The following is a 12,321-nucleotide window of genomic DNA, read 5'->3' on the forward strand; positions in this document are numbered from 1 at the left end:
TAATTTCCTAAGAAAATATAATTTACCAAAATTGACTTGAGTAGAAGTAGAAAGTTTAATCCACTCTCCATGGAAGAAGAAAAGTTATTATGACACTTCACCACAAAAAAGCACCACATTCAAATAGTTTCACAGGGAAATTCTACAAACCTTTTGAAGAACACAGGGTCCCAAACTACATAAATTGTTTTAGGACTTAAACAATTAGAAAATGTTCTGGATGCTTCTCATGAAATCAAGTATAATATTGTTACCTCAATCTGATATTACATATTTAAAAAATTATAGACAATATTATTTAAGAATAGTAACGCAAGAATACTAAATAAAATATTAACAAACAACATCCAACACTACAATAATGAAAAGAATACACCATGGCCAAGTGGAATTTATTTCAGTAATGCAAGAATAGTTCAATATTAAAAAATCCATAATCTAATGCACCATATTAATAGATCTAAAGCAGGAAACTTATATGATTATCTCTATAGATCTTGAAAAAGTCAACACTCATTCCTGATTTAAAAAAAAAAAACAAAACCTCAAAATAAGAACTGATAGACCTTTCCTTAGCATTGTTAAAAAACAAAAAACAAAAACAACAAAAACTTCACTTCTTTTTTTTTTTTTTTTTTTTTTTTTTTTTTTCAAAAACTTCACTTCTAAAACCAGCACCTTACTTAAGAGGAAACAAAAGAGTCACTTTCACAGATCAGGGACAACACATAGATGCCCACTATTTCCACTATTTTTTTTTTTCACTATTTCCACTATTATTTAATACTGTCCTATAGCTACTGCAATATACAAAAGAAACCAACTAGAGATATAACACTTAGAAAATATATAAAACTATGTCTATTTGCAGATGACATGATGGAATACCTGGAAAACTCTAGAAAAACAATGCTAAAACTAACTCAACCAAGATTCAATAAGTTAGCAGAATATCAAGATAACACACTGAAATCAACAGGCTTCGTAAACACAAACAACTACTTAGAAGGTATAATGGAAGAGAAAAATCCCATTTGAGAGAATAACAACAACAACAAAACATTAACTACTTAGGGATAAACCACAAAAAATGAGCAAAATCTATATAAGAAAAATATTAAAACACTGCAAAAACAAAAATGTAGACATTAACAAATGGAAAAATATACTTTGTCCTGGATAGTAAAACCCAACATAATAAAGATGTCAGTTCTGCCTAGTTTATTTATTTTATTTTTTTATTAAATTTTTTTTAATCTTTATTTTTGAGGCAGGGGAAGGAGGGGGAAAGGGGGAGGGAGGGGCAGAGGGAGAGGGAGACGCAGAATCAGAAGCAGGCTCCAGGCTCTGAGCTGTCAGCCCAGAGCCTGACAAGGGGCTTGAACCCACAAAACACAAGATCGTGACCTGAGCCGAAGTCGGACGCTCAACTGACTGAGCTACCCAGGCGCCCCTGCCTAGTTAATTTATTAAAAGAACAAAAATACCAATAATCTTTTCTTATGAAGCTGGATAAATTGATATTAAAGTTCACATGGATAAATAAACATGTAAAAATCATTAAGAAAACTCTGAATTAAAAAACAGCTACGAGGCAAGTCTATTCAAACACCACAAACTCTAATTAAAATAGTGTGGTATTAGAGCATAACTAGAGAGACAAGGCCAATGGACTAGAATAGTAAATCCAGAAATAGACCCAATATTATAATACGTCAATAACATATGTCAATATATATATAATATTATTATATTATATCTCAATAAAGCTGAAAATCAAAAGAAGTATACTTGGAAGAAAGGGAAGCACTGTAGAGATTTATGCCACATATACATACCTGTCTACATTCGTATTTGACGGAGAGTTGATAGAGTTATCCAATTCATTCTCACTTTCTCCAGACTGGCTGTTAACAGTTCCTTCTTCTTCTTCATCATCTACTTCATTAAGAGCCTTTCTCAACGTAACAATAAAAATAAAAATACAAGTTGGTTATATATACACTCATCCTTTCTTTCTTTTTATCGTAACAATTGAGAGGTCCCTCCTTCTAAGGCTAACATCTCCACAAGTGCTCTAGAACCTAAACCCTCTCACCTCCATTCTACTCCATGACCTTCTATCTCCTGCCTCTCCAACCTCTCCCTCTGTACAGGCTTCAGCTCATCCACATTTAAATGTGAACAAGTCTCTCTCATTGTATCTTCTCCCTTTCACCACCAAACCTCTTGAAAGAGTCGCCCCCCACTTCCCATTTACCATCTGTGCCCTACAACTTTGCTTCTGCCCTACCATTCCACTCAAACTGGTCTCTACAAGGTCAACATCCTCTTCTGATTTGTTCCTAGATCAAACAGATTATTTTTTTTTAGTTTCTGCCTTCTCTTACTTCTTTGATTCATTAGACATTAATTACCACTCCTTTCTTCCCTTCAAGATCTTCTTGATACACTCTTCCTTTTAATTGGCATGATACCAGATTTCCCTGTTGTTTTTTGTTTTTTTTTTTCTCTATTCCCAATCTCCTTTATTGGTTCTTCTTTCTACTATTTCTTAATATCTAATGGGACTCAAGGTCCTCCCTTTGGACCTTTTCTCCTCTCGTCTGATTCCCTTTCTGAATGATTGTAGTTCCAAAGCTGCAATCACAAGTAAAATACTGTGAATTCTCAAATTTCTACCTTTACCCAGATTTCACTGGAGCCCTAGGCAATTATATCCAACTGCCTAAAAGATATCCCTAGTAGACATCCTATATACATATAATAAACATGTCCCAAATTAGTCATCTTCCTAAGCCTCTCCTATTATTCTTCCAGAAGCCTTGTTCCTGCCATATTACCTAAGACCATGAACAGCATCACTATCTACTGATATGCTCAAGCCAGCAAACTGGGAGGTATCCTTCTTTCTCATACATCACATCCAATCAGCTCCCAAATCCTGTCAATTCTATTCCTTTTTAAAATCTCTCAAATTTATCCCTTTTCCCCCCTACCTCCTTCTCTACTGCCACTGCTTAGGTTAGGCTCCCACTACTTCTCACTAAAATTCTATCCTAGGGTACCTGGGTAGCATCCAAGTTCAGCTCAGGTTATGATCTCACGGTTCCTGAGTTCAAGCCCCACATCAGGCTCTCTGCTGCCAGTGTGGAGCCTGCTTTGGGTCTTCTGTCTCCCTCTCTCTGCCCCTCTCCTGCTCACACTCTCTCTCAAAAATAAATATATATACATACATACATACATACGTAAATAAATTCTATCCTGAGTCTTCTAATCAGATCCTCTCACCAGTCTCCTCCCTCCCAAACCCATCTTTCACTCTACAGTCGACTTCATCATGACTCTACTCTTCCTATAATCTTTTGGTGGCTCTACTCTTACTTTCTGGTTCCTTAGCCCTTCACTACCTAGTTCCTCCCTGTCTCTCTAATATCAGCTCTTGCCAATTCCCCATCCCCATAAAAGAGACCATGATATCTGAAAGCTAACATTTTTAGTAAATGCCGAAACATAATGGTTTTTGGCTAGAGATACGGCTAATGGGTGTTGGCTATTTAAAACGTGTAATTTTACTTAACTGCCTTTGTAAATAGAAAGCAATACTTAACATGGTTTTTTATGATTTTGGACCTTATAATTCCCTAGGATCAACCCTCTAATTGATGATTCTCCTTTTCTTCATAGGACATATACATAACCTAGGAAATTGCATTAAACAGGTATTGAGTCCTAATCAGTTCTACGAAGTTGTTTTATTTTAGTATTAAATTCTTCAAGTGCTTTTAAAAAATGTGTCCCATCTCAAAATTCTAAACATTTTGATTCATGAGTTAATCATTAATGAATTAATCATTAATTAATTAATGGTTTCAATTAGCTTAGGATATGGTTAATTAACATTTTACTACTAAAATAAATTTTCCCATCTAACTAGACAATATATCCCAAGTTTCCTGGGTAGCTACTTTTTAAACACACTATTAGAAGGGACTAACATTTAATGAAGAGCTAGTATCTGGAATTATGCTAGGCATTTTACATAAGTTATCTCAGCTGATCCTCACAACAACCATAGTAAGTATATTCTATTCCCATTTAACAAAAAAACCAAAAACACTCTGAGCCAATTCAGACACCTTAAGAAATCAACTCCAGATCAAAGAGCTAGTAAGTAATAGAATACAAACATAGATCCACCTGATTCCAAAATGCAAGTGAAAAGACTCCCCACTCCTTCCATACTGGCAGATGGAACCCAGCTTGAAGGCCATCTCTGATGCCAACAAGCTATGTGATCTTGGACAAGGCACTTAATTTTTCCGAACCTCAGGTTTTTCTTCTGCTAAACGGAGATAATAATAGCTTACCTTGTAGGTAAGTACTCAATAAAAGGTAGCTATCATTATCCAGTCCTGTCTTCTTTGGTACAAACATTACTCAAGAGAGTGCAATATGCTTCAGTAAGAACAATTCTAACAACCATAACTAGATATCTGTTGATATTTAAGCTTTTGAAATGTTTACCACAATACCTACATAAGCTTAATTTCCACATAAGTATGATGGCTATGAGAATAGCACATTACCTGAGGCTCTATGACAGATTCACTAAGAATGGCCTGGGTGACAGGGTCTTGATTTACCACGATGGGACCCTGAGAGGAATCAGGAGCCACTGTTACATTCGGAAACCCTGCAGAAGGAAAATAAGTAATGATGATTTTATTTCATTTAGTTAAATTGACTTTACAAACAATACACATTGCCCTAAGTTTGTTATCACATGAAAATCTTAAATAATAATAATAGCAGCTCACATTCATACAAACACTTACTATATGCCAGGCGCTGTTCCAAGTACTTTTACATACATTAAGTCATTTTACCCTCACAAAATCTGATGAGATTGTTACTAGTATTATCTTACAGACCAGTAAACTGAAACTCAGAGACATGAAGCAAATGGCCCTGAGTCACACTAATAAATGGCTAAGCCAAGATTGAAACTTTACACTAAAAACTAATGATCTATTTTTAGGGATTAAACAATAGATTACATACACATTAAAGTGAATGATGCTATGTATCTGAACAGAGGCAAAGTCCCTTTTAGAGAGAGACTGAAGTAGATTTAGACTTCAAATTAAGTTTTACTCAAGTTACACAAATACAAATACTTTATATGGTAACTTAATATTAATAAATGAAATTAAGTCATATTTTAAATTATAAAATCTTGTATATTGCCCTATAAAATATCCTAGTAAATAATAACAACTTACCTTTGCTTAGCTCAGTAATTTGTAATAGTTAATATTCTTAGTGAAAAAAAACAAATTATAATGAGTCTATGCCTAACAACTCTTATATGTTATCCACTCTAGAATACTTGTGATATAAATAATGTGGTGCCCAAGGGGCACCCGGGTGGCCCAGTCAGTTAAGCAGATGACTCTTGGTTTCAGCTCAGGTCATGATCCCACGTCCTCATGGGTTCAAGCCCTGTGCCAGGCCCTGCACTGATGACGTACAGCCTGCTTGGATTCTCTCCCTCCCTCTTTTTCTGCCCCTCTCCCACTTGCATTGTCTCTGTCTCTCTCAAAAATAAATAAACTTAAATAAATAAATAAATAAATAAATAAATAAATAAATAAAGTGGTGCCCGAGAAATGATTTAAAATTCTTCCAAATAGCCAGCTATGGGCTATGGTTAATAAGAAAAAGAAGTTTTTGTTTGAATTGAATACATTACCTGTGCGCCTACGAGGAAAATCAACAAATAGATCTTTTGCTTCAGCCATCAAATGATCAGATTTTTCCAAAACATCCTGCATCTGGTATTGATCAGAAAGAATCTAGATACGTGTTAATGATAAATATATTACTCAGAAAAATATATATACATATACTTATGAAATCACAAAGGAAAAGTCCATACAAAGGTAGCGGGCATAAAAATAACCAAAGGCCACTACCTTTCTAAAATCCTTCAGTGACAATATCCTTAAGTACCAGTAGATGGGGCTATTACAATAATTAATAGATTTCATGTGCTTGGCCACAATCCAAGTAAGAAATACATTATTTAACTGCGAACCAGCACACAAACAAATGTAAATATATAACAGAATAAAAGTTTTACTTAACCTTACTCTTTGAGAACCACTCTGAAATTTTCCTTTTAGCTCCTATTTCATTTTTTTAAATAATGGCTACAACACACTAACTCAATTTCACAATCCACTAAAAAGTTGTGATCCACAGTTTGAAAAACATTGATTAAAGACATAAATCTCTGAGCCATAAATTCAGAGGTGTTTCAACCTTTAAAGTGTATTTCATAACCTACTATTGGATCATGATCAACAACTTAGAGAATATGAGCTAAGATATGAGGTTTAGGGCATCAAACAAAGTGATGCTTCTGTATTTATAAACAAGATGGATTTTTATCATGGGGGGATGAGAACCAAAACAATACCATTACAGTAGTGCCTCTGATTAGGCACTTTCAACTTAGGAACTTTCATAATTACAAGCAAGGACATGCAGGCAAGTCAACTCTAGCCACCACCGCCAGATGGCATTCTTAAACTGAAAGGAGTCACAAAATTGGAAACGACCCACAGTTTCCAACAATGATTCAAAACAATAAAGCATCTGGCAACAAATGCTCTTACCAGAATCTCTCTAGCCCATGGAAACAGGTATATAATATAACCTTAGTTACTGTTTTAGGACACTGACAAAAATAACAAGAATAAAATTCTATTTCCCTTCTTCTCCTGCTGTAGCCAACCATGTTGGCTAGCTCACTAGATGAGAATAAAGTCCTGAATTTGTTCCTTCCACAAAGAGTGAGCTTTGGAATGCTATAAGGCAAAGAGCACATTTGGAGCCAGAAGACTGGGATCCTAGGCCCAGTCAAGGGATACTAAGTAAAATCCAACCTCTCTAAACTTAGTTTGCTAATATGGAAATGAAAATACCACCACCTTCCCCAAACCCAAAGGGGTATTATCAGGATGTAGACACAATGAAAACCTGTATCATTCTAGAGATATTTGACAATGTTGTTACAACTTAAAGTGTATTATCCCATGAACCAAATTTCAGTCCCTGGTTAGCGATCTTGCAAGTACATACAATACATGCAATTAGAGCTTAGGAAAGAAAGTAAATGGAACATTATAATCTATCGTTTAAACTAGGAAAACTACACACAGAATATTTCCTAATAGCAGTTTGATATTACTATTTTAAAAAAAATCACTGACCTTCCATCAAAATAAAAAGATATAACTGACAGAAGCAGATTACAGAGGAATAACTTTATCATACCAAGATCTGATATTAATTATAATGAAGTCTCCAGTAAAGCTGCTGCCCTGTTGTACTCTGCCAGTCTGCCCAGCCTTCTAGGGACAGATGGTTTGAGAGACCAGAGATCAGTGTATTGGCTTTCTTTTGCTCTTTCTAGATTTACTTATCGCTTCTTTCGGTTAAAACTCATCCTCTTGATAGGTAAGCCAATCTCTGCAAGCCCATCTGTATACATTACTTTCCCAGATGGGTTCACAGAACACAAGGCCAAAGTTATGAATGGTGGTACACAGCCTGGATTTGCAAAGGACTGTCCAAGATTCCTTCAAAAACATTATAAAAAACTTCCCATCCTAGCACTTTTGTTCTCTGATAATAAAAACCAGATTGAAATAGGAAATTGCAGAGAGACTTGGGAAGTTATTATACTTTTAGAATTTATAAAATCTTCATCAAAGTCTCCCTCTCTCTGAATCTGGACCCTCATTTGCCTGATTCCCATAACATGAATGCATCCTACAGCAAATGCCAAAGAGCTTTTCTCTGAATTTTTGTTAATCCAGGAGTCCAGCCCTGGGGGCTGGACGGGTAGCAGTAGCTCTTAATACATAATGATAACTGCCTACATGAATATTCTCAACAAGCCTTCTTCATTTGATCCCTTTACATCCCTGAACAGAGACATTACAAATTGAACACTGAAATAACAGATATACATATCCTTTGACTCAGCAATTCCATTTTTAAGAATTTGTCCTATAAATAAAGTTTTACATGTACTTAAAAACATTCAAGGATATTCAATGTATTATTTGTAGAACCAAGACAGGTAATAATCTGTGGGTGACAGACCTGCCACTTATCCACCAATCTCCTTTCTTTCCATTTTCCTTTCAACAGCAGAATCCCCAAGTTTTAGCCAAGTACATAGCTAGATTTCCTGACCATCATTCCAGGTGAGAATGGTCATGTGATGAATTTCTGGATAATGGGAGACAAGCCAGAATTTCTGGGCAGTATGTGAAAGGAGTAGCATGCATTCTCTTCCCCTTTTCATGTTGGCTGGAATACAGCTGAAGGAAGCTGGAACAGCCATTCTCTACTCAAGAGGTGGAAGTCCTCGAATAAAGGGCCCCAGCGTCCCAACCAACTACCATTTTCTTCTCAATTGTTTTATAAACAGAAATAGATTTCTATTTTGTTTAAACCACTGTATCTTGGGGTCATTCTTCTTCCAGAAGCCTAAGCTTTACTCCAGTACACTTCCTAAGTGCCCACAAATAAAGCAGTAAATAAATAAACTGTGGTACATCTATATACTATCTGGACAAAAAAAAAAAAAAAAAAGAAAAGAAAAGGTAGATTTCTACATACCGACATGGATAACCTCCAAAATATATGGTTAAATGGAAGTACCTGAATCCTACTAACAGCAGAGGTTCTCAATCCTGCAACGTACTAAAATTACACAAAAACTGTCTAAATAATACCCACATCACAGGTCCACTAAATCAGAATATCCTTGTATAGCTACATCTTGGTCCAAATGTGGTGATTATTTAATGGAAGTTCTCAACCCTGATCTACTGTGCAGTGAGTGTTGAGAACCATGACACCAGAGCCTGAGGAGCGGCCCTGGAGTGGAGGCAGAGAGACTTCACACACCCTCTTTCACGGCTCTTCCTCTGATCCCTACTTCTACCACACCCATTCCTTGTATAAGCAATTCAGAACCCGAGCAGGAGCCACGAGAGATGGGACATAAAAGCCCAGAGCCACCTCAAAGGGGCTGCCTTGTTTCCTGGTCACTGAGAATTACCCTATAACGTTGAAATATGCATGACGGTCCAAGATCACCAAAACATACTTATCTATAAAGAACCATATTCCCTCCATCCACTGTTCTTTTTATAAGTTCATGTAAACATTTATTTGGGAGCTAGAATTCTTCCTGCTGATATATAAGATCAAGACTTTTACATTTCACTAAGAAGCCTAATGGATTCCTCAAAAGACAGAGTGATTTAGAGCTGCAATGAAAGGTCACCCAAACATCCAAGTGCCATAAGCTTCAATAATGAACAAGAAGCAACACGACAAAGTACATTTCTTTTACAATGATTACAGTGATATCATCCCAAATAAAAGATTTTTTACTGTGGTTTCCTCTTATTTGCCATATTGTTTATTCCTATACATCTGATTACTTATCCAAACACCCTACATCTGTCAAAAGATTAAGCCAAAGACAAATGGCTAACACATTTTTTCTTTGCAAAGTAATCAATCTAACATCACTTGTGTGAACTGAGAAAAGTAATTATATATATGACACTAATTATGTGCCAAGGACTGTCCTAATCCCTTTATTACTACATATCACGAAAATCTCTTAACAATACAGTCAGACAAGTCACACAAACAGTAACTTGCAGAGCAGGAATTCAAACCTCCAAACTAGACTAATCGTCACTCTACTGCTTTTTTCAAAGTCCATGTGTAGATCACTGTATAAGGACGCAATCATCTGCCAGACCTTCTCCAATGTGAAACAAATTTAGGGGGAAAGAGAGAACCCCATTTATCACTTTCTTCTCTAATATTATGCAACTCAGCATTACCTCCCTCATGATAGATAATCTCCTTCTCTCAAGATGAGAAATTTCTGGTTTCTGCTTCTTCCATTTTCTCTTCAAAGCTTTTTCTTGCAGTTCCCAGTGTACTAATGCTCTGTTCTTTGATTTGTGTATTTCATGACGACGTATCTGTACAAAAGTAAAAAAATATAAAAGAATGTTTCAGGAACAAAGATGTTACCTATTCAGATGGTGAGAACACCTAATCTAACTCATCTATTAAAAATATTTTTCTGGTCCAACACATATATATTTATTCATATTCACAACCAAAATTTTCACAGTCTTCTACATTTTCAAAAGTGATTAAAAAAAAGAAGTCTCTAGAACTAGTAGACCTAGCAAAAAGACAAAATGAAAAAAAATATCAATTTTTACCTCCTTTGTACAAGACTATTCAATAAACTGCTATTTTTCAAACTGCAGGTGAAGACTAATTTAATGAGTGGCAAAATCAATTCATGGGTCAAATCAACATTTTTGAAATAAAATAGAATATAGAATAGGAAATACTAAGAGTACATCACATTTAATAAAGTTAAAAACTGTGTTTTATTAAACTTTTCAGTTATGTATGTGTGTATATGTACAATTACATACACACACACACACACACACACACACACACACACAGTGACTAACCACAACGTAAAAGATACAAAGCCCACTGAGTCACCTTTGGCAAAGGCACACCCATTTCATAATACTCACATCACTACCAAAAACTAACAATGCACTATTTTTTAGAGCCCTGCAAAGGCTGCATGTGGAAGAGGGTCGCTGGAGATGCAGAACTCCAAGAAAGTAGAATTGCTGAAGCAGAAGCAGAGATCTGAACCACAACTTAAGAGTTAGAGGAGAGTTCACAGAGCTGACTAAGGAATAGGAGCAGATACTGGCTTCACAAGCACTCTAGTATTCAGAACTATGAAGAGAACAAGATCTATAGGGCATCTGATAAAACGTACTGCAACAACCAAATACCGTGCAAAGATTCTGAAGACCAAAAACAAATGAAAACGACATTTTTGAGACATCTGGGGAAATACGAACATGGACTGGGAATTAGGCAATACCAAAAAATTATTGTTACTTTTATTAGGTATGATAACAGCATTGTGGTTATATAAGAAAATATCTGCATTTTTTTAAATGCAAACTGAATATGTTGGCACAAAATGACACGTTCTCTGAGATTTGCTTTAAAATGCTATAGTGAAGGAAGAAAAGGGTATGAAAAATGAAGCATATATGGCAAAATTTTAATAACTATTATATCTGGGTGAACACTGTATGGGTGATCTTTATACTTTTGTCTCCATTTTCACATAAATTTGAAATTTTTCATAATAAAAAAATTTAAGTCAGTAGGGGATCATTACTATCCTCAACAAATATTTAATGAGTATCTACTAGGATTAAGATTCCCAGGTCCACAGAGACATATAAGAGGCAGCCCCTATCCCTCAAAAGCATTAACAATCTGCCCAGGGAGATTGGGAACATACAGCTGACCTTTGAATGACAAGGGTTTGAACTATGTGGATCCACTTATACATGGACTTTTTTCAATAAATACAGTACAGTACTATAAATGTAATTTCTCTTCCTTATGATTTCTTAGTAACATTTTCCTTTCTTTAACTTCCTTTATTGTAAGAATACAGTATATAATACATATTACATACAAATACATGTTAATCATCTGTTTATGTTATCAGTAAGCCTTCCTGTCAATAGTAGGCTATTAGTAGTCAGGTTTTGGGGGAGTCAAAGCTCATACACAGATTTTTGACGGTGCAGGGGGTTGGCACCCATAACTCCTACACTCTTCAAGCGCCAACTGTACATGTAAAAATAAATGATATGCATTAGGCGGCACATACTCAATGCCTCATACACAGTACGTACAACCACAGTTCAGAGGAGATACCAATTGTTGGGCAGCTTCAAAAAACTTCACACTTAGAACAGAGCTATAATAATCAAGACAACGTAGTGAGGCATAAGGATAGACATATAGATTGGTGGAATAAAACTTAGTGTCCAAACCAAACCCTTATGTTTACAGACCATTGATTTTCTTTTCTTTTTTTTTTTAATTTTTTTTTAATGTTTATTTTTGAGACAGAGAGAGACGGAGCATGAACGGGGGAGGGTCAGAGAGAGAGGGAGACACAGAATCCGAAGCAGGCTCCAGGCTCCGAGTTGTCAGCACAGAGCCCGACGCGGGGCTCAAACTCACGGACCGTGAGATCATGACCTGAGCTGAAGTCGGACACTTAACCGACTGAGCCACCCAGGCGCCCCTACAGACCATTGATTTTCAACAACGGTGTCAAGATAATTCAATGGAGAA

At 35.8% G+C, this 12,321-nt stretch overlaps 1 protein-coding gene across 6 annotated transcripts in view; it reads right to left on the reverse strand.

Moving 5' to 3' along the window:
- Window positions 1-12,321, reverse strand: part of SPICE1 (spindle and centriole associated protein 1) — a 59,475-nt gene that overhangs the window by 32,375 nt on the left and 14,779 nt on the right. For 5 of the 6 annotated variants that reach the window (XR_006207811.1, XM_015544963.2, XM_015544962.2 and 2 more), the window contains 4 exons: window positions 9,948-10,091; window positions 5,756-5,858; window positions 4,590-4,696; window positions 1,839-1,954 (listed from right to left, as the gene is read on the reverse strand). Coding sequence is in view for 5 of the 6 variants with exons in the window: in XM_015544963.2 (XP_015400449.2) it covers window positions 1,839-1,954; window positions 4,590-4,696; window positions 5,756-5,858; window positions 9,948-10,091 (470 nt within the window). In the remaining variant the exon portion in view is untranslated. The remainder of the gene's footprint in view (window positions 1-1,838; window positions 1,955-4,589; window positions 4,697-5,755; window positions 5,859-9,947; window positions 10,092-12,321) is intronic. The other variant, XM_042957156.1, reaches the window with a different exon arrangement.

The sequence above is a fragment of the Panthera tigris genome, chromosome C2 (genome assembly GCF_018350195.1).
Source record: "Panthera tigris isolate Pti1 chromosome C2, P.tigris_Pti1_mat1.1, whole genome shotgun sequence".
Lineage (NCBI taxonomy): Eukaryota > Metazoa > Chordata > Mammalia > Carnivora > Felidae > Panthera > Panthera tigris.